General features: G+C 46.9%; 1 protein-coding gene across 3 annotated transcripts in view; it reads right to left on the bottom strand.

Annotated features, from left to right (window-relative positions):
• The window catches only part of LOC147112523 (uncharacterized), a 100,713-nt gene extending 94,422 nt beyond the window's left edge, over positions 1-6,291 (bottom strand). Inside the window, exon 1 of one of the 3 annotated variants that reach the window (XM_085996851.1) lies at positions 5,627-6,291. In XM_085996851.1, coding sequence (XP_085852977.1) covers positions 5,627-5,929 — 303 coding nt within the window. In that variant the 5' untranslated portion in view covers positions 5,930-6,291. Of the gene's footprint in view, positions 1-5,620 lie in introns of all 3 variants that reach the window. The other 2 variants (XM_085996852.1, XM_085996850.1) reach the window with 2 other exon arrangements.
• Positions 6,292-21,211: the final 14,920 nt, after the last annotated feature.

The raw sequence follows: 21,211 nt of genomic DNA, 5'->3' as shown, positions 1-21,211 counted from the left end.
ACCACTATGCTATCATTCCATTTGATATGCACATAATAATGTTTATATGTAATCTTTTCAAAGGATTTTATCTACGAACACTATAAATTAAGAAGTATTCTATGGTTCTGTATACTTCCCTAGCTCTACAATACTCAGCACTGGAAACTGGAGAAAATATTTTTTGCTAACCTTATGTGAAAGAGATCTGCATATTCTGAGGGCTCAAGAGAGTTCAATATCAAATGTGACATATAATATATAAAGAAAAAAGAATTGTTCTTATCTTAAAGGCGATACCGTTGTAAGATCCCATGCAAGCCATTTTGCTATTTATCTGCATAATCCACATGATCATTAGTCATTCACACATTCAAACTATAGTGAGAAGCAACGGCAGTACTGTTAAAACAAGACCTGTCACATCAGGACAAAACTCTCTAGAAAGAAATCAATGGTAAGAGCAGTATACTGAGAAACCACCAAGATTATAAGAGTCAAAAACAACCATTTGTTCTTTTCATTGGTACAGTACGCCTCCTTCCAGAGAGACTATCACTGTCTGAATGCTGGCTTTCATTTATAAAATGCCATTTGGGTGGTTCCTCTTGGGTGTTGCAGGTAGAACTTAATTATCAGTAGCTGATGGGCTTTTTTACAATCAGTAGTAGCCAGTGTATAAATCATAGATGGTCTCAAATTGAGTTATATCTTAAGTTTGATTTGAAAATATGTTGGGCTGCAAAAATAATGGCCTGTTAACAACACATGCTGTTATAAATGTGCAAATCAGCCAGCAAGTTCAGGGGATTAAGAGATACACCATGAGTTGAGAACTTGCTGGTCGATTTCTGTCTCTCTGTTGTTTGCCTCGCAATTTTTAAGAACTTGCTGGATTTTCACATTAATTGCCCGTTAAACTCACCACAGAAAGTTAAGTCTGGTAATTAAGAGTGTAAGTACCTTTTTAACAATGTGATAATTATTAATACAATGTCAATCAACTTCTCTGGCCCAGAAAAGAAACAATTTCAAGTGTTAAATCTCATTCCTGCATGTAGTCAATCGTTGTTAGAGATTTTTAAAATGCCAAATTTAAAATTTTACATTTTTTTTCTTACTTCCCCTTTCTGTCCCTTTTTCCTCTCAATGTACCTGGTTTGACTCTAATTCACCCTCCTTCTCCTTCATTCCGCTGTTTCTTTCCCAATCTTTAAATCTCATTGGTTAAGAAGATACACGATTGGTCCTGCCATTAACGAAGGTCCCAGATGTCCCATTATCCTTGCCACTTCATTATCAGCTTGCACTTCCAGCAAGTTACAAAGCAAAAATGTCTGGAGCTGAAGGGTGCTGGAAAGTCTAACGGGGCCCGCTCAAGCACAATCTGGCCCATTATGGGTGGAGGGGGTTGGCGGGAGAATGATTGTGTACATGATCTCATTATGATACAATGGAATTAAGCACAAGGCAAAACATTCCTATAAAATTGTTGAGAAACAGCTGCATAAGAACAAAAGAGTCTCTCTCTTACAGGCATACTAGTTGAGAACCTTTCAGTTATTTTTTTAAATTGGCAATTGTGAGACATTATTGCTTTTAGCAGTGTAGAATGTAAAAGAGATTGGACAAATGATGTGGTGGCGCCATTAACTCTGGTTGACAGCCTTTGACCCGGTTGACCACTCCATCCTCCTCCAACGCCTCTCCACATCATCCAGCTGGGTGGGACTGCACTCGCCTGGTTCCATTCTAAATCTATCCAATCGTAGCCAGAGAATCACCTGCAATGGCTTCTCTTCCCGCTCCTGCATCATTACCTCAGGTGTCCCCCAAGGATCTATCCTTGGCCCCCTCCTATTTCTCATTTACATGCGGCCCCTTGGCGACAACATCCTAAAACACAGCGTCAGTTTCCACATGTACGCTGACGACACCCAGCTCTACCTCACCACCACTTCTCTCGACCCCTTCACGGTCTCTAAATTGTCAGACTGCTTGTCCTACATCCAGTTATGGATGAGCAGAATTTTTTTCTAATTAAATATTGTGAAATCCGAAGCCATTGTTTTCGGCCCACGCCACAAATTCCATCCCTAGCCAGTGACTCCATCCCTCTCCCTAACATCTATCTGAGGCTGAACCATACTGTTCATAACCTTGGTGTCATATTTAACCCTGAAATGAGCTTCCGACCACATATCCGCGGCATAACTGAGACCGCCTATTTCCACCTCCGTAACATCGCCCGTCTCCGCCCTTGCCTCAGCTCATCCGCTGCTGAAACCCTCATCCATGCCTTTGTTACCTCTAGACTTGACTGTTCCAACGCACTCCTGGCTGGCCTCCCACATTCTACCCTAAGTAAACTTGAGGTCATCCAAAACTCGAGTACTTGTGTCCTAACTCGCACCAAGACATGTTCACCCATCACCCCTGTGCTCGCTGACCTATATTGGCTCCTGGTTAAGCAACACCTCGATTTAAAAATTCTCATCCCTGTTTTCAAATCCCTCCATGGCCTCGCCCCTCCCTTAATCTGTAATCTCCTCCAGCCTCACAACCCTCCAGAGATGTCTGCGCTCCTCTAATTTTGCCCTCTTGAGCATCCCTGATTATTATTGCTCAACCATTGGCGGCCGTGTCTTCTGTTGCCTCGGCCCTAAGCTCTGGAATTCCCTCCCTAAACCTCTCCGCCTCTCTACCTCTCTTTCCTCCTTTAAGACGCTCCTTAAAACCTATCTCTGTGACCAAGCTTTTGGTCACTTGCCCTAATTCCTCCTTATGTGTCTCGGTGTCAAATGTTTTGTCTTATAATACTCCTGTGAAGCACCCTGGGATGTTTTACTACGTTAAAGGCACTATATAAATACAAGTTGTTGTTGTTGGTTGTAAAGAAAATCGTATGGTTTCATCTTGTAGTGGATAAAAGTAGCTAGAGGCTGAGATAGTACGACATATGACCTGTGTGTGTGCGTGAGTGGGGAAGCAATTATTTACATTGTCAACTGATGATTTTAGAGGCACTGCATTTGCCCTTCTCTCTGTTGGTCTACAAGGAGTAACTTCAAATCTTAATGTGCACATATGCTTACACCTAAGGATCTGCAAAATGATTACTGCATGGCCAGTACAGAAAGACATGTGAGCCAAATTAGGCTCATACATTCGATTTGAATCTCTACTATTCCGTTGCTCTGAAGCAAAGCTACTCCATTCTCGCCAAACAAAACAAATTACAGCATCCGCAGTATTTTGCTTTTGTAAATGTAAGAAAAAGTCTGAGTGCCAGAAGATCAGACTGAAGCGGACATGGGGGTTTGTCCATTGGGAACAAGAGAAAAATGCCTACATTCCGTTCTTCTCACTTTGTTGCATATATTAATGGAAAAGGGCAGCTTTCAAAGGACAGTTAAGCTTTTTCAAGATGCACACATTGTTTTTAAGATTTTACAGTCTAATTCTAATTCCTGACCATAATAAAAGAACTCTATGTATAATTAAAGTAACCATTCTTAAAACCTATTTAATAATCAGTCCCCATTTAAATACTATGAGTTCAAATATATATCTATTAAAGTTTTAAAAAGAGACTTTTTAATGACAGGACTGCAATTTTGAAATCAGAGCTCTTAAAAGCACAGCCGTCTCATCATGCATTTAATGTAGTACCATAGTAGCCTATCTCTTATTTAAAATATCATAATTTATAAACAAGAAACAACTAGTTTGCACAATTGGTTAGCACATTGTTCTCCCATCTCTGGAACCAGGTTCCAAGTTCAATCCATGTTAAAAGGATTAGTCTCTTTTTTCTACCAGCTGTGGGAGTCCTGTGTGAGCTAAGTTTGAAACTATCTTAGTCCAGTTCCTAGTGCAAAAGTCCAGAAAATGACATAGAATTTACAGACCAGAATTAGGCCAGTCGGCCCAACTGGTGTTTATGCTCCACACGTGCCTCCTCCCACTCTATTTTCTCCATCTCACCCTATCAACATATCCTTCTATTGCTTTCTCCCTCATGTACTTTCTAGTTTTCCCTTAAATACATCTGTGCTATTCACCTCAACCACTCATATGGTAGCAAAACTTCACACCATTACAGTAATGGATGCTCTTATGAGCTGGAGTTGATGAGAATTTTGGGGCAGTGGAAATGAAACTTTACTCTGTAGTAAGCCATCATATGCCTGGCATGGGAGTGGTTGATACCTATATTAAATGCCAAAATGGAAAAAGACTTAGTTTGAGGGGTACAAAAATTTACTATAAAAAAGTGTTGTTGTAAAGTACTAAAATAGGCATTCAACTAGTACTTTAATTTAAAAACTCTAGGTTAGAGCCATCATTAAATCATAGAGCTGCTTTATAATATATTTGGGATGGGATTACAAATAAAATTGTTTTCATATTCTAACTAGCCCAGCAACGATTAAGTTAATAAAAACAGAAAATGCTGGAAATACTCAGCAGGTCAGGCAGCATCTGTGAAGAGAGAAACAGAGTTAACGTTTCAGGTCGATGACCCTTCGTCAGAACTGGGATTTAGTTAACTCAGTTTGAGTCAATCTCTGAAACTCAGGTGAGCTTGGATTTTCGGTTCAGTCCAGTGAACAAGTGGCACACACGATACAAAGTGCTGATTCTTCATAACTAATAATTGTTTATTAGTTTGCACAGTTTTATAGTAGTGAAATATATATTTACCACAATCTGACACACCAAGGGCTGCATTATTGTGCTTGAAGTGAGGATTCGCGATTACTTACTTGGTTAATACATAGCACCCGGTAAAATTAGCACTGACATTTAGCCTCAGCAACAACTTGAGCCAGCTCTCTGGCGTAAACTATTCATATAGACGCTGGCGTACTTTGGCTCGTTCCAGAATGAAAATGTGATTTTTTTCCCCATATGAGTAAAATTGATCATTAACGATGGTCAAATTGTCCACCGAGAAGTGAAAATGTCTCCAAACACGGTCATCCTGAGTGTGATGGGTCCCTTCCCTCACATGTACAAGTGTATATCATTATATACCCTGTATATAATAAATAGCTAAAGGCTGCTGAGGTGCAGGAACCTCATCAATGGTAAATCCCAGTCCGAATAAAAAGGAGCAGGGCAGTAGTTCCATAGGTACGCGTGCACTTATAGGGTAAGAAACTTTTTTTTGGAGAACCAACCTCATACTTAAAGATAAATATGGTTCACTCAACGTAGTATGTCATTAAGGCCGTTATATGCAAACCCGATCGCGCCATGCACGCTTCAACCACGGTGTTCTTCCAGATAAATATAACGGAGGAAGAACAGACTGCGTATTCCTGTAATGCACTGGACTCCACTCTTATTGTTAACGGCTGATTGTATTTATTAACAATGTCCGTTCTATTTACCATCGGCCCAATTTGTGAAAGTTCCATCATCACAGATTGACAATACTGGATTTGTTTTGTTATTGCCCTGATTTTTGCCCAGTCATGAGATGCTGAAGTAACGGTCCAGTGCAGACGCCACACTCCATTGCGTATTGTTCAGATGAAGCTCAATTGGCGTTTTGAAAATGCCCAGCTCCACCCGTTGCACACCGTTCTCTAATCTCCTCCACCTTCCCCCCCTTCCTTCCCTTCAGTTTTACCTTCACCTTCTCCTTTCTCTTTTTCTTCTTCGGCTCTTCGTGCTGCTTGGGTTTCTTCCAAGTCGTTGCGGTTTCCTCCAGCAGCAAATACTCCTCGATCGCCAGGGCCCTGCTCGCAGCAACGGAGGCAGCATGGCCTCGACTCTGCTGCACAAAAACAACAACCACCAGCACCGCCACACCTACCAGCAGGCTGAGAGCGATCGAGGGCAAAATAACGAGAGCGGGATCAGAGAGACCGCCTCCGGACAGCAACTCCGTGCCTCGCAGCAGCAGCACCTGCAGCCAGCGAGCGAGCGGCTCGAGCATGGCGAGAGACAATGGATCGAATGGAACGGCCCGGGCCCTGGGCGCCGCCTGTTCCAAATCCGAATCTGAGCCCAGGCGGATGGGCGCGCGGCCCAAGCCCCGGCAGCCTGCGACCTTCCACAAAGCAAAGCTTCACTTTCACGGGCTGCACAAACTTTTCTTCCTGCAATGCTTCAACTTATGCGTGCTACTGTAAATGTGACGGTGGCCATGAAAGACCAAATCGTTCAAAAACACACTTCAAATCAAAGCTTGGTCGTAGGCAGGCAAGTGCAAGTAGTAACACTGTGGTAGGAGGAGGCAGTTAGGGTATCAGTGTTTGTTGATGATCTAAATCGTGGGAAATGTAATAACTATTTGGGGAGGGGAAAAACTATTTTCATCACCTTTCGTGATGGTAATGTCGATTGGACGATTGCAATCGACTGTCTCGATTTATCACCCCCCACCCCGATTGATTAGTTTGTATAGTGCAGCTTGCTTGTCTGTTAGATACAGGATGAACATTTGAGCTCTGGGAATTAGACTCGACTTCGAGCAAAGCAGATTAATCATGTGCCAATTGCAGTGTGCAAATTACAGCCGCAAATTTGGAATAACAAAAGGAAATATCGATCATTTGAATACGAGCGCCAAATGTGCTTTTACCGGGAATCTTTCTGTCTCGTGGTTCCGCTTTTAAAACAAAACCCGTGACAAGACATCCAGGCACAGTTCCATTGAAAGATGTTGACCCTATTCTAAGCGCGATGTGGAAAGGCTTTGTCTCCCTTTGGGTACTGAAGGACCTTTCTCAATTTGCAAAATATTTACATCTTATATTCCTTTAGCATGTACAAAAACGACTTGTAAATTCCTTACGATTTGATACTTGTATTAACTACATAGCCACGGAGAGAAGCCGCAGAGGGGAGGTGTGCGGTGCCATAAAAACTTCCAAGAATCATTCTGTTGAAAGTCCAAACCGCCGACACCTGGAAACAGCATTACAATGGAGTAGGAATTGCACCGTTGCTATGTGTAGCGACGTTGCACATATGAAGATTTAATCTGATTGATATTATTAGTGAAATCACAAACAAGTTCTTTTGCATTTACAATTTTGCTAGAAATGCCTGCCAGAGGAAATCTTTAAGACGGCATTTACAATGTCATTGCACATGGCGACCAGAACAATGATTACCCCAGTGTGTATTAATCCAAACCTCAGAGGAGCACCAAGGTTATTTCTCCATCCTGTGGGCCAGCCATGCAGTTTAAGGGTATACATTCCGCTTCTGTCCTCCGGCACTAGATGAAAGCGCGTATTGCCAAATTGTACGTTTCCAGTTATTAATGTTAGTGAGCGGAAAATGACGGACTGGGGCTTGGCTGTTGGCGATATTTTTTACCCTTTGTCAAGTTTTCCTGAACCAGGGGCAGTTTTTTGCTGCGCACCCTATGTGCTTCATCGTGGACCATTGGAGCCTGCAGAGAGATTTCCACCCGTCAGCTTAGACTGCAGCCGAACGCAGTTTACAGAGGCAAAAGAACTGGGGATCACTGTGTCACAGTCCCTGTTACTAGATAGTTCAGGGAATTTATCTTCAGTTTGAAGGAAGCAAACTAAAAGTAACAGTTTGATCAGTGCAACTTCTGATATCAGTTATGTATTTGTCCCCATATTTTCCTATTCTGGACAGGCCGTACACTAACTGGGGCTAAGACATCAGATGGGTTTCCGCTGCCAGCCCTCCAGCAAAACTACTCTGAATCTAATATCAGGAGGTGCGCAAGGATAGTGTAAGATAACTCTCCCATCCTCACTCTGCCATCTTTCTTTCATATGGTAGTAGCAAATCAAATGTTAATATCTAAGTCGGATATCCAGCCAAAACTTCTGGTGTAAGTGTGGATATCTTGTAGGCTGCCTGCAAATTTCCTCTGAGGGCAGTGCTCAATGATGTGCTCCAGGGTCTGATTAGGAGCTCCACAGTTGCATGAAGGGGATGCTTTAATCTTCCATCAATGGAGAAGGTGGCAGCATCTACCATGACTAGTTCTGAGGCAGTTGATGGTTGTCCACTGTTACTGTGAGGTCCTCTATAAGGAATCCATTCCGTATGTTGCAGTTCTTCCAAGCATTTCGCCATCGGTCATCAAGGCTGAGGAGAGATCGCTGAAGGGCTTCAGCAATGGTCCAAAATGGCCTAGATTTGAGACGGGTTGGTGGTAGGTTGTTCAAGTTGGCCTGGATCGGCATATCTTTGCTGGTGTAGTGGCTATATTGTCTGGAGACTGCATATTCGCGGTGTAGGTGTGGTGGTGCGATGTTTGCAAGCATGGGCAGCCAAGGTGTTGGTGTCGATAAAAGCGTACTGGTGATAATTCTCATTGTAGAAATGGCAGGGGGTTGGGAACCTGTGCAGGGAGATAGAGGAAAGGGAAGCAAGGATAGAAGCAAAAGACAGGAAGGAGAAAAGCAAAAGTGGATGGCAGAGAAATCTAGTGTGTAAATCAAACGGCCACAGTAAATAATAATTCTAAAAGGACTACGAGTGTTAAAAAAACAAGCCTGAAGGCTTTGTGTCTTAATGCGAGGAACATTCATAATAAGGTGGATGAATTAGCTGCGCAAATAGATGTAAACGGATATGATATAATTGTGATTACGGAGACATGGCTCCAGGGTGACCAAGGCTGGGAATTCAACATCCAGGGGTATTCAATATTCAGGAAGGACAGGCAAAAAGGAAAAGGAGGTGGGGTAGCATTGCTGGTTAAAGAGGAGATTAACACAATAGTAAGGAAGGATATTAGCCCTGATGATGTGGAATCTGTATGGGTAGAGCTGAGAAATACCAAGGGGCAGAAAATGTTAGTGGGAGTTGTATACAGACCCCCAAACAGTAATGCTGAGGTTGGGGATGGCATTAAACAGGAAATTAGAGATGCGTGCAATAAGGGCACAGCAGTTATCATGGGTGACTTTAATCTACATATAGATTGAGCTAACCAAATTAGTAACAATACTGTGGAGGAGGAATTCCTAGAGTGCATATGGGATGGTTTCCTAGACCAATATGTCGAAGAACCAACTAGAGGTCAGGCCATCTTAGACTGGGGATTATGTAATGAGAGAGGATTGATTAGCAATCTTGTTGTGTGAGGCCCCTTGGGGAGGAGCGATCATAATATGATAGACTTCTTCATTAAGATGGAGAGTGATATACCTATCAATTCAGTTCATGAAAAGCGACAAGTTAAGTTAGTAACTATAGGTTTTTATTGGCTAAATAACAGAGCCCACCCTCGTGGGTGATCGGATCCAACAAGGAGGAATACCAGCCAGTCGACCACCTTTATACCTGGGCAAGCAGGCGGAGCCATGGGCGGAGTCAGCTGTGGTCAGCCCAGGTATAACAGCGTGGCAAGATGTGACCTTGTGTAGTGATACAACAGTGTAAACAGTGATAACCATAGTGTAACGATATAAACAGTGATAACCATAGTGTAACGATAGTGAACGATAAAAGTGGTTTACCACATTCACCCCTTGTTTAAATTTGAGTCCGGCGGGGTGAAGTGTACTACCAGTTCGGGTATGTCAGTCTGTCCGGAGGACTCGTAAGCCTTTCTGATCGGCGCAGCAGCGGCGGCGGTGGTGCAGTATCCGATGTTAATGCTGGTGTCTGCGTGGTCGGCGAAGGCTCGTGGGGTTCCGGCATGCTGTCTACCTGGGCTGGATTTGGGGGGGTGGTGGGGGGTAACGGTGGTGTCTCAGGGGTGCCCGAGGGTGCAAGGTCTCATAAGGAGACTGTGTCCTCCCGCCCGCCTGGGTATGCCACATAGGCGTACTGGGGGTTGGCGTGCAGGAGGTCCACCCTCTCGACCAGGGGGTCTGTTTTATGGGCCCTCACGTGCTTTCGCAGCAAGACGGGCTCCGGAGAAGTCAGCCATGTTGGTAGCGAGGTTCCCGTAGTCGACTTCCTGGGGAAAACAAACATTCGCTCATGGGGGGTGGCGTTAATGGCAGTGCAAAGCAGTGACCGGATGGAATGCAGCGCTGCCGGGAGGACTTCCTGCCAGCGAGAGGTTGGGAGGCCCTTAGACTTTAAGGCTAAGAGAACGGCCTTCCCGACAGTCGCGTTCTCTCTTTCCACCTGGCCGTTCCCTCGGGGGTTGTAGCTGGTGGTCCTGCTTGCAGCAATACCTCTCGCTAGTAGGAACTGGCGAAGTTCCTCGCTCATGAAGGATGAGCCCCGGTCGCTATGTATATAGTTCGGGAACCCGAACAAGGCGAAGAGGTCGTTCAGGCATTTGATGACCGTGGTACTGGTCATGTCTGGGCAGGGGAAGGCAAAGGGGAAACGGGAGTACTCATCAATAATGTTGAGGAAGTACACATTACGGTCAGAGGACGGGAGGGGCCCCTTAAAATCGATGCTCAAGCGCTCGAAGGGGCGGGTGGCCTTGATCAGGCTTGCTCTGTCCGGCCTAAAGAAATGCGGTTTGCATTCGGCACAGGTTTGGCAGTTCCTGGTCATGGTCCTGACCTCCTCGATGGAGTAGGGCAGTTTGCGGGCCTTAATGAAGTGGTAAAGTCTGGTGACCCCGGGGTGGCAGAGGTCGTTGTGGAGGGTCTGCAGTCTATCGATTTGCGCGTTGGCGCATGTACTTCGTGATAGAGCATCTGGGGGTTCGTTCAGTTTACCAGGCCGGTACAAGATATCATAATCGTAGGTGGAGAGCTCGATTCTCCACCTCAAGATCTTGTCGTTCTTGATTTTGCCCCTCAGCTTGTTATTAAACATAAAAGCAACTGAGCGCTGGTCGGTGAGGAGGGTAAATCGTTTGCCTGCCAGGTAATGCCTCCAGCGTCGTACTGCCTCCACGATCGCCTGGGCCTCCTTCTCGACCGAAGAGTGTCGGATCTCAGGGCCCTGGAGGGTCCTTGAGAAGAAGGCCACAATCTCCCCGCCTGGTTAAGGGTTGCAGCTAGGGCGAAGTCGGATGCATCGCTCTCCACTTGGAAAGGGATAGACTCATCCACCGCGTGCATTGTGGCCTTAGCAATGTCTCCCTTTATGAGGGAGAAGGCTGCGCATGCTTCTGCCGTCAGGGGGAAGGAGGTGGACTTCATGAGGGGTCTGGCTTTGTCCGCATAATTGGGCACCCATTGGGCATAGTAGGCGAAGAGCCCCAGGGTTGTCTTCAGCGCCTTTGGACAGTGGGGGAGGGGAAGCTCCATGAGGGGGCGCATTCTTTCGGGGTCGGGGCCGATGACTCCGTTCTCTACTACGCAGCCGAGGATGGCAAGACGCGAGGTGTTAAACACACATTTCTCCTTATTGTAGGTGAGGTTCAGCCGTTGGGCCGTACGGAGGAATCTCTCCAGATTAACATCATGGTCCTGCCGGTCGCGGCCGCAGATGGTGACGTTATCTAGATAAGGGAATGTGGCATGCAGCCCGTTCTGGTCAACCATCCGGTCCATCTCCCTTTGGAAGACCGAAACCCCGTTGGTGACGCCGAAGGGAACCCTAAGGAAGTGGTAGAGGCGGCCATTCGCCTCGAAGGCGGTATACTGGCGGTCCTCAGGGCGGATAGGGAGTTGGTGATAGGCCGACTTAAGGTCGATGGTAGAGAATACCCGGTACTGTGCAATCTGATTGACCATATCAGATATGCGGGGAAGGGGGTATGCGTCCAGCTGGGTGTACCGGTTTATGGTTTGGCTGTAGTCGATGACCAGGCGGTTTTTATTGCCGGTCTTAGCGACTACGACCTGGGCACGCCAGGGGCTGGTGCTCCCCTCGATGATGCCCTCCTTCAGGAGACGCTGCACTTCAGAGCTAATAAAAGCTCTGTCCCCGGCGCTGTACCGCCTGCTCTTGGTAGCGACGGGTTTACAGTCGCGGGTGAGGTTAGCGAACAGGGAGGGGGGCGGGACCTTGAGGGTGGATAGGCCGCAGGTGGTACGCGGTGGGCGGTTTAAAAGCTGCTGGTTGTAGACTGTGAGTGGGGGGAGGGGTCCACCGTATGCCAAAGTGACACTTTGAAGGTGGGATTGGAAATCCAGCCCTAGTAGGACGGCAGCGCAGAGCTGGGGCAGGACGAGAAGTTTAAAATTTTTATACTCCGTGCCCCTAACCGACAGGGTCACAACACAGTAGCCGCTGATGTCTGTAGAATGCGACCTCGACGCCATCGAGATCCGGTTGCGCGTTGGCCGGACAGTGAGGGAGTAGTGGCTCACCGTGTCTGGATGGATGAAACTCTCCGTGCTTCCGCTGTCGAACAGGCAGGTCGTGACGTGGCCGTTTACTTTGATGTCCATCATGGACTTGGACAGGTGATGTGGGCGAGCTTGGTCAAGTGTGATGGAGGCTAGTGTATGGCTGAGCGAGCTGCTGTAGTCTGCGGGTGAGGCGGTGGTCAGGTCTGGAGACAAGGTGGCGGTCGAGTGTGGTGAACAAAATGGCGGCGCCCACGACGTTGAATAAAATGGCGGAGAAGATGGCCGCCCCCACAACTCACATGAGGCACTGCTGGCGTCGGTGGCCTTGATCAAAGATGGCCGCCCCCATGACTCACACGAGGGGATACTGGCATCTGTGGCCTTGATGAAAGATGGCCGCCCCCACAACTCGCATGAGGCACTGCTGGCGTCTGTGGCTTTCCCCCTGCAGGCCTTCGCGAAGTGGCCTTTCTTGTGGCAGTCGGAGCAGGTCGCGTTTCTTGCAGGGCAGCGCGCCCTCGGGTGTTTCGCCTGGCCACAGAAAAAGCAGCCGGCGGCCCGATCGCGGGGCTCCGATGTCGCAGCCGGTACCGGGGGTGGCGGTCCCGATCGGTTCCGGGACACCGATGCTGTGGTAGGTCCCAGAGGCGGCGGTGCGAGGGGTATTGCGGCTGGGGTCGGGCCCGAGTCCCAGGGTCGCGCAGCACAGTACCTGGAGTACGCCTCGAGGTCCCGATGGGCCACTTCCAAGGAGCGAGCGAGGATAGCAGCTGTTTTCAGGTCGAGGTCCTTTGATTCCAGCAGTCTTTGCCGTGAGTAGTCTGACCGAAGGCCTTTCACAAAGGCATCTCGGATGTTTCCATCTGTATGTTCTGCAGCTGTTACGGCTTTAAAGTCACAGTCCCTGCCGAGTATTTGCAGCGCCCGTAAGAAATCATCAACCGACTCTCCTGGCTATTGCGAGCGGGTTCTTAGGAGATGCCTGGCGTACATTGAGTTTACAGGGCTCCGATACTGTTCTTTTAGCAGGTTGAGGGCGTCCTCGTATGTGGCAATGTCCCGGATGAGTGCAAATACTTTAGGGCTCACCTGAGCGGTCAGAACTCTTAGTTTGGATGCCGGAGGCACGCCGGATTCTCCCAGGTAAGCTTCGAAGCAGCTCAGCCAGTGTTCGAAGTCGAGGGCTGAATTCGCAGCCTGTGGGTTTAGATCCAGGTACGGCGGCTGGAGGGCTCGTAGCCAGGCCGGCTGCTGGGGCTGTTGTAGATGGCCGTTTGGCTGGGGCTGTACGTCTGACTGGTCGTTGGCTGCTCCGTTGTAGACATTTCAAAATTTAGCCAATAAAATTGATATACCTATCAATTCAGTTCATGAAAAGCGACGAGTTAAGTTAGTAACTATAGGTTTTTATTGGCTAAATAACAGAGCCCACCCTCGTGGGTGATCGGATCCAACAAGGAGGAATACCAGCCAGTCGACCACCTTTATACCTGGGCAAGCAGGCGGAGCCATGGGCGGAGTCAGCTGTGGTCAGCCCAGGTATAACAGCGTGGCAAGATGTGACCTTGTGTAGTGATACAACAGTGTAAACAGTGATAACCATAGTGTAACGATATAAACAGTGATAACCATAGTGTAACGATAGTGAACGATAAAAGTGGTTTACCACAGAGAGTGAAGTAGTTGACTCAGAGACTAGGGTCCTGAATTTAAATAAAGGAAACTACGATGATATGAGGTGCGAGTTGGCTAGGATGGATTGGGGAATGTTACTTAAAGGGTTGATGGTGGATAGGCAATGGCAAACATTTAAAGATCGCATGGATGAACTACAGAATTTGTTCATCCCTGTCTGGCATAAAAATAAAACAAAAAAGGTGGCGCAACCGTGGCTAACAAGGGAAATTAGGGATAGCATAAGATCCAAGGAGAGGACATATAAATTGGCCAGAAAAAGCAGCAAACCTGAGGATTGGGAGCAGTTTAGGATTCAGCAAAGGAGGACAAAAGGATTAATTAAGAGGGGGAAAATAAAGTATGAGAGTAAGCTTGCAGGGAACATAAAAACTGACTGTAAAAGCTTTTATAGATATGTGAAGAGAAAAAGATTGGTGAAGTCAAGCGTAGGTCCCTTGAAGTCAGAACCAGGGGAATTTATAATGGGGAACAAAGAAATGGCAAACCAATTAAATACATACTTTGGTTCTGTCTTCACAAAGGAGGACACAAATAACCTCCCAGAGATATCGGGGAACATAAGGTCTAATGAGAGGGAGGAACTGAATGAAATCAGTATTTGTAGGGAAATGGTGTTAGGGAAATTGATGGGATTGAAGGCCGATAAATCCCCAGGGCCTGATAATCTACATCCTAGGGTACTTAAGGAAGTGGCCCTAGAAATAGTAGATGCATTGCTGGTCAGCTTCCAAAATTCTATAGACTCTGGCACAGTTCCCATGGATTGTTGGGTAGCTAATGTAACCCCACTATTTAAAAAAGGTTGTAGAGAGAAAATTGGTAAGCCTAACATCGGTAGTGGGGAAAATGCTAGAGTCCATTATAAAAGATGTAACAGCAGAGCACTTGGAAAACAGTGACAGGATCGGACAAAGTCAACATGGATTTACAAAAGGTAAATTGTGCTTGACTAATCTACTGGAATTTTTTGAGGATGTAACTGGTAGAATAGATAAGGGAGAACCAGTGGATGTGGTGTATTTGGACTTTCAGAAGGCTTTTGATAAGACCCCGCATAAGAGATTAGCGTGTAAAGTTAAAGCACATGGGATTGGGGGTAAGGTACTGACTTGGATGGAGAACTGGTTGGCAGACAGGAAGCAAAGAGTTGGAATAAACGGGTCTTTTTCTGAGTGGCAGGCAGTGACTAGTGGGGTACCGCAGGGATCGGCGCTAGGACCCCAGCTATTCACAATATATATTAATGATCTAGACGAGAGAACTAGATGTAATATCTCCAAGTTTGCAGATCACACAAAGCTAGGTGGGCGTGTGTGCTGTGAGGAAGATGCTGAGAAACTTCAGTATGATTTGGACAGGTTGGGTGATTGGGCAGATGCATAGCAGATGCAGTATAAAATGTGGATAAATGCTAGGCTATCCACTTTGGTGGCAAAAACAGGAAGGCAGATTATTATCTGAATGGCAATAGATTGGGAGAAGGGGAACTGCAATGAGACCTGGGTGTCCTTGTGCACCAGTCGCTGAAGGTAAGCATGCAGGTGCAGCAGGCGGTTAAGAAGGCAAATGGTATGTGGGCCTTCATAGCGAGAGGATTCGAGTACAGGAGCAAGGATGTCTTGCTGCAGTTGTACAGGGCCTTGGTGAGACCACACCTTGAGTATTGTGTGCAGTTTTGGTCGCCTTATCTGAGGAAGGATGTTCTTGCCATGGATGGAGTGCAGCGAAGATTCACCAGACTGATAACCTGGGATGGCAGGAATGACGTATGAGGAGAGATTGGATCGATTGTGCTTATATTCGCTGGAGTTTAGAAGAATGAGAGGGGATCTCATTGAAACTTATAAAATTCTAACAGGACTAAACAGACTAAATGCAGGAAGGATGTTCCCAATGGCGCGGGAGTCCAGAGCCAGGGGTCACAGTCTGAAGATAAGGGGTAAGCCATTTAGGACAGAGATGAGGAGGAATTTCTTCACCCAGAGAGTGGTGAACCTGTGGAATTCTCTGCCACACAGGGCAGTTGAGGCCAATTCATTAAATATATTCAAGAAGGAGTTGGATATATTTCTTAAGGCAAAAGGGATCAAGGGATATGGGGAGAAGGCAGGGACAGGGTACTGAATTTGGATGATCAGCCATGATCTCATTAAATGGCGGAGTAGGCTTGAGGGGCCAAATGGCCTACTCCTGCTCCTATGTTTCTACGTAATTCAGCTGGACATCAATGGATTTGACGTGGGCTTGATAGCAATGCCGGAGAGCAGTACTCCACTGTAGAGTACACCAGGGCTAGTGCTGCCGTATGGAAGGTTTGAGCGTCTGTTCCTCATTTGAATCCAGCGAGTTTCTGGATCAAGTTGACTACTCTTTAGTTTCTTCCCAAGGTTCTGGAGATGTTGTCTCTATGACAGGGTGCAATCGAGCTTGACTCCTAAATAGGAGGGGTTTTGGCATGGATTACCTCTGCGCCGCAAAAGGAGACTTTCAAAGCTTGGTTTGCTTGATGGGTGTTGAGGTGAAATGTTGAGGTGATGGTCTTTTGCGGGTTTGGCCGAAGTTGCCATCAGCGGAAGTAGGCCTCCATCCTCAGCAAATCACTGGTCCGGGTCTCCTCGGTGATGGATAGATTCATGTTTTGCGTGGCCAAGGCAATGTCATCAGCATATATGAACTTGCAGGACTCTGTTTCGGGCAGGTCACTGATGTAAATGTTGAATAACATGGGTGCTAGGACAGAACCCTGTGGGAATCCCTTGTTCAATGTCTTATATCTGCACTTCTGGGTGCCAGTGTACACACAAAAGCGTCGGTTGCTAAGCATGGAGTTGAAAAGATGGATCATTGTTCTGCAGGGTAAAATGGTGGAGAGCTTGAAAAGCAGTCCATGCTTCCATACTGTGTCATATGCTGCTGATAGATCCACGAGTGCTACGGCGGTCTTGAGCTGGCGCTGGAAGCCTGCTTCGATGTGTGTTGTTAAAGCTACCACTTGGTTGCAGCAGATGCGGCTGCTGCGGAAGCCCGCTTACTCCTTAGGGATGGTTGGCTCGATGATGGGGGCTAGTCTGTGGAGTAGGAGCCTCTCCAGCACTTTATAACACGTGCAAAGTCTCCGCTGTGATTGATGGCACGGCATCTGGGGTCAAGCCTAAACACCGTCCGGCCCCTCACTGGAGCCGCACATGCGCACCGCATGTTACGGTTGAGAGGGGACCAGATGGGGGAGGGAGAAAGGAGACTGGGGGTGGCTGGGGGGTGGGAGAGAGAGGACTCGGGTGGGGGGGATGGGGTGGGGGAGAGGGGGAACCAGAGAGGGCGTGGGAGAGAGGGGATGGGAGAAGGGGCGGAGGGGGAAGGGAGAAAGGGGACCGGAGAGAGGGTGGGAGAGGGGAGACCGGAGAGGGTGGGTTAGAGGGGTCCGGAGTGGGGGAGGGAGAGAGGGAACCGGAGTGGGGGAGGGAGAGAGAGGACCGGAGAGTGGGTGGGAGAGAGGGGACCGGAGTGTGGAGGGAGAGAGGGGACCGAGGGTCGGGGGTGGCGGTGAGGGGGACCGGAGGAGGGAGGGAGCGAGGGAATCGGATGGGTGGGAGAGGGGGAACGGAGGCAGAGAGGGAACATAAGAACATAAGAAATAGGAGCAGGAGTAGGCCATTCGGCCCTTCGAGCCTGCTCCGCCATTCAATGAGATCATGGCTGATCTTCTGCCTCAACTCCATTCACCGGCGTTATCGCCATATCCCTTGATGCCCTTACTAGTTAGAAATCTATCAACTTCTGTTTTGAATATACCCAATGACTGAGCCTCCACAGTCCTCTGGGGTAGAGAATTCCAAAGATTCACCACCCTCTGTGTGAAGAAATTTCTTCTCATCTCAGTCCTGAATGGCCTACCCTTTATCTTTTGGCTGTGGCCCTTGGTTCTAGACTCCCCAGCTAAGGGAAACATTTTCCCAGCATCCATCCTATCAAGCCCTGTAATAATTTTGTATGCTTCAATGAGATCCCTTCTCATTCTTCTGAATTCAAGAGAATACAGGCCTAGTTTACTCAATCTCTTCTCATACGACAGTCCCGCCATCCCAGGAATGAATCTTGTGAACCTTCGTTGCACTCCCTCTATGGCAAGTATATCCTTCCTTAGGTAAGGAGACTAAAATTGTACACAGTAATCCAGGTGTGGTCTCACCAAGGCCCTATATAATTGGAGTAAGACTTCTTTACTCTTGTACTCAAATCCTCTTGTAATGAAGGCCAGCATACCATTTGTCTTCCTAATGGCTTGCTGCACCTGCACATTCACTTTCAGTGACTCATGTACAAGGACACCCAGGTGCCTTTGAGCATCTGCATTCCCCAATATTTCACCATTTAGGAAATACTCTGCCTTTCTGTTTTTTCTACCAAAGTGGATAACTTCACATTTATCCACATTATATTCCATCTGCCATGTTCTCGCCCACTCACTGAGCCTATCGAGATCCCCTTGAAGCCTCTTCACGTCCTCTTCGCAACTGACACTGCCACCTAGCTTTGTGTCATCAGCAAATTTGGAAATGTTACATTTAGTCCCCTCATCCAAATCATTGATATAGATTGTGAATAGCTGGGGCCCAAGCACCGATCCTTGCGGTACCCCACTAGTCACAGCCTGCCATCCTGAAAAAGACCCGTTTATACCTACTCTTTGTTTTCTCCCGGAGGGAGAGAGGGGACCGGAAGGGGACCGGAGGGGGGAGGGAGAGAGGGGTCTGGAGGGGAGTGGGAGAGAGGGGATTGGAAGGCATGGTGAGAGTGGAAATCGGGAGGAGGGAGGGATGGAGGAGATGGGAGGGGGCAAGGTCAGGAGCTTGTGGGGAGTGAGCACGGAGAGAACAGATGCGGGGCTGGAGAATGTATTCCATGTCTAAAGGTGAGGGATGAGGGGTAGAATGTGATCCAGATGAGAAGACGGATCACGTTCTCCTCCCGCTATTAGACCTGGATCACTTTCTTCCCTCCCTCCCACACCCCCTATACACCTGCACCACGTTCTTCCTCTCCTCCTCCCCAGACCTGGATCACGCTCTTGACCATGAACAGCAGCACGTTGATTTCTGGGAAAGCCTGGCGCGTGTGCGGCAAGTGACATCATTGGACTTGATTAAATCCGGAAGTCATGACACTGTCAATATTCTCTCAGTAATGTAAAAGGTGACCCATCCCTACACTTTCTACCCAATAAACTTGTTAAAAATCCATGACCCACACACAATGACCCATCAGTCACCGCATCTCTCACTCAGAGTGTTTAGTATGACGGTGTGATTAGCGACAGTGTAGGTACTTCTGCTTTTCGGTCGACCCCCGGTGTCATCCTGCGCATGAGCCGGGTCACTCGGTGATGTCATTCTCAACACATGCTAAAAATCTACGGCTCTGCTAATGATGTCACTTGAAATGACGTCATCCTCACCTGTTCACATTGAATGAAGTGTGCCTCACTAAACCAACCTTGCAGCTCAAATTATGGAAAATAGTCAATGCTCTGGATTTGTCAAATTCAGCCTCAGAGAAATGGCTACAGCACCCCGCATGATCTTGCATCGCCCATTCATGGGATCACATTTTTGAAGGGGCCCACACGTCAACTTGAATTTAGCATTGGTGAAGAACTCAGCGATGTGCAGCTGTTGTCTGACGGCACCATTGCTGATTCCTACTATCACTCTGCTGATTCAAAAACAAAATACTGCAGATGCTGGAAATCTGATATAAAATGCTGGAAACACTCAGCAAATCAGGCAGCATTTACGGAAAGAGATTTGATAGAGTAAATAAGGAGAAACTTTCATGTGGCAGAAGGGTCGGTAACCAGAGGACACAGATTTAAGATAATTGACAAAAGAACCAGAGACAACATGAAAAAAAAATTACGCAGCAAGTTGTTATGATCTGGAATGTACTGCCTGAAAGGGTGGTGGAGGCATGTTCAATAATAACTTTCAAAAGTGAATTGGATAAATACTTGAAGTGGAAACATTTACAGGCCTATGTGAAAAGAGCAGGAGAGTGGGTCTAATTGTATAGCTCTTGCAAAGAGCTGGCACAGGCATGATGGGCTGAATGGCCTCCTGTGCTGTATCATTCTAGGATTCTACGTGGTCTAACTAGTGACCTGTATAATCACACCTAGGACACCCTCCATCGTGTTATGTGGCACTACCACTGTGCTAAATGGGATAGATTCAGAACAAATCAGCAGCTCAAATCTGGGCATCCATGAGGAGCTGTGGGCCATCAGCAGCAGCAGAATTGTGTTCCACCACAATCTATAACTTCATAGCCCAGCATATCCCTCACTCTACCATTATCATCAAGTCAGGGGACCAAGCCTGGTTTAATGAGGCGTATAGAAGAGCATGTCAGTAGCAGCACCAGCCGTACCTGAAAATGAGGTGCCAACCTGGTGAAGCTACAACACAGATTACATATATGCTAAATCATACAATTATAGAATCTTATAGCATAGAAGGAGGCTATTCCACCCGTCATACCTGTGCCGGCTCTTTGAAAGGGCTGTCCAATTTAGTCCCATACCTCAGTTTTTTCCCCATAACCTTGCAAATTATTCCTCTTCAAGTACATGTCCAATTGCCTTTTGAAAGTTCCTATGGAATCTGATCCCACCACCCTTTCAGGGAGTCCATTCTAGATCTTAACAACCCTCTGTGAAGAACTTACTCATTTCCCCTCTACTTCTTTTACCAATTATTTTAAATCTATGATCTCTAGTTACTGACCCACTTGCCAGAGGAAATATTTTCTCCCTACTTGCTCTATCAAACCCCTCATAGTTTTGAATACCTCTATTAGGTCTCCCCTTAACCTTCTCTGCTCTAAGGAGAATAATCCCTGCTTCTCCAGTATCTCTACATAACTGAATTCCATCAGCCTTGGTATAATCCAGGTAAACCTCTTCTGTATTCTTTCCAGGGTCTTGACATCCTTCCTAAAGTGTGGTGCCCAGAATTGTACACAATACTCCAGTTGAGGCCTAACCAGAGATTTTATAAAGGTTTAGCATGACCTCCTTTCTTTTGTGTTCAATGCCCCTATTTATAAAGCCAAGTATCCCATACGCTTTCTTAACCACCTTATCAACTTGTCCTGCCATCTTCAAAGGTTTGTGAATATGTACCACCAGATCCCTCTCTTCTTGCACTCCCTCTCAAAATATTGCGCTTCTAGATTATACTGCCTCTGCGTGTTGTTTCTCCCAAAGTGCATCACTTCACACTTATCCGCATTAAATTGCATCTGCCATGTGTCTGCCCATTTCACCAGTCCGTCTATCTATGTCCTCCTGAAGTCTGCTACTATCC

The sequence above is a fragment of the Somniosus microcephalus genome, chromosome 9, assembly GCF_052327205.1.
Source record: "Somniosus microcephalus isolate GS21.2 chromosome 9, FLI_Smic_1.0, whole genome shotgun sequence".
Taxonomy (NCBI): domain Eukaryota; kingdom Metazoa; phylum Chordata; class Chondrichthyes; order Squaliformes; family Somniosidae; genus Somniosus; species Somniosus microcephalus.
The sequence above is the reverse complement of the archived record's forward strand: the minus strand, read 5'-3'. Positions and strand labels throughout refer to the sequence as shown.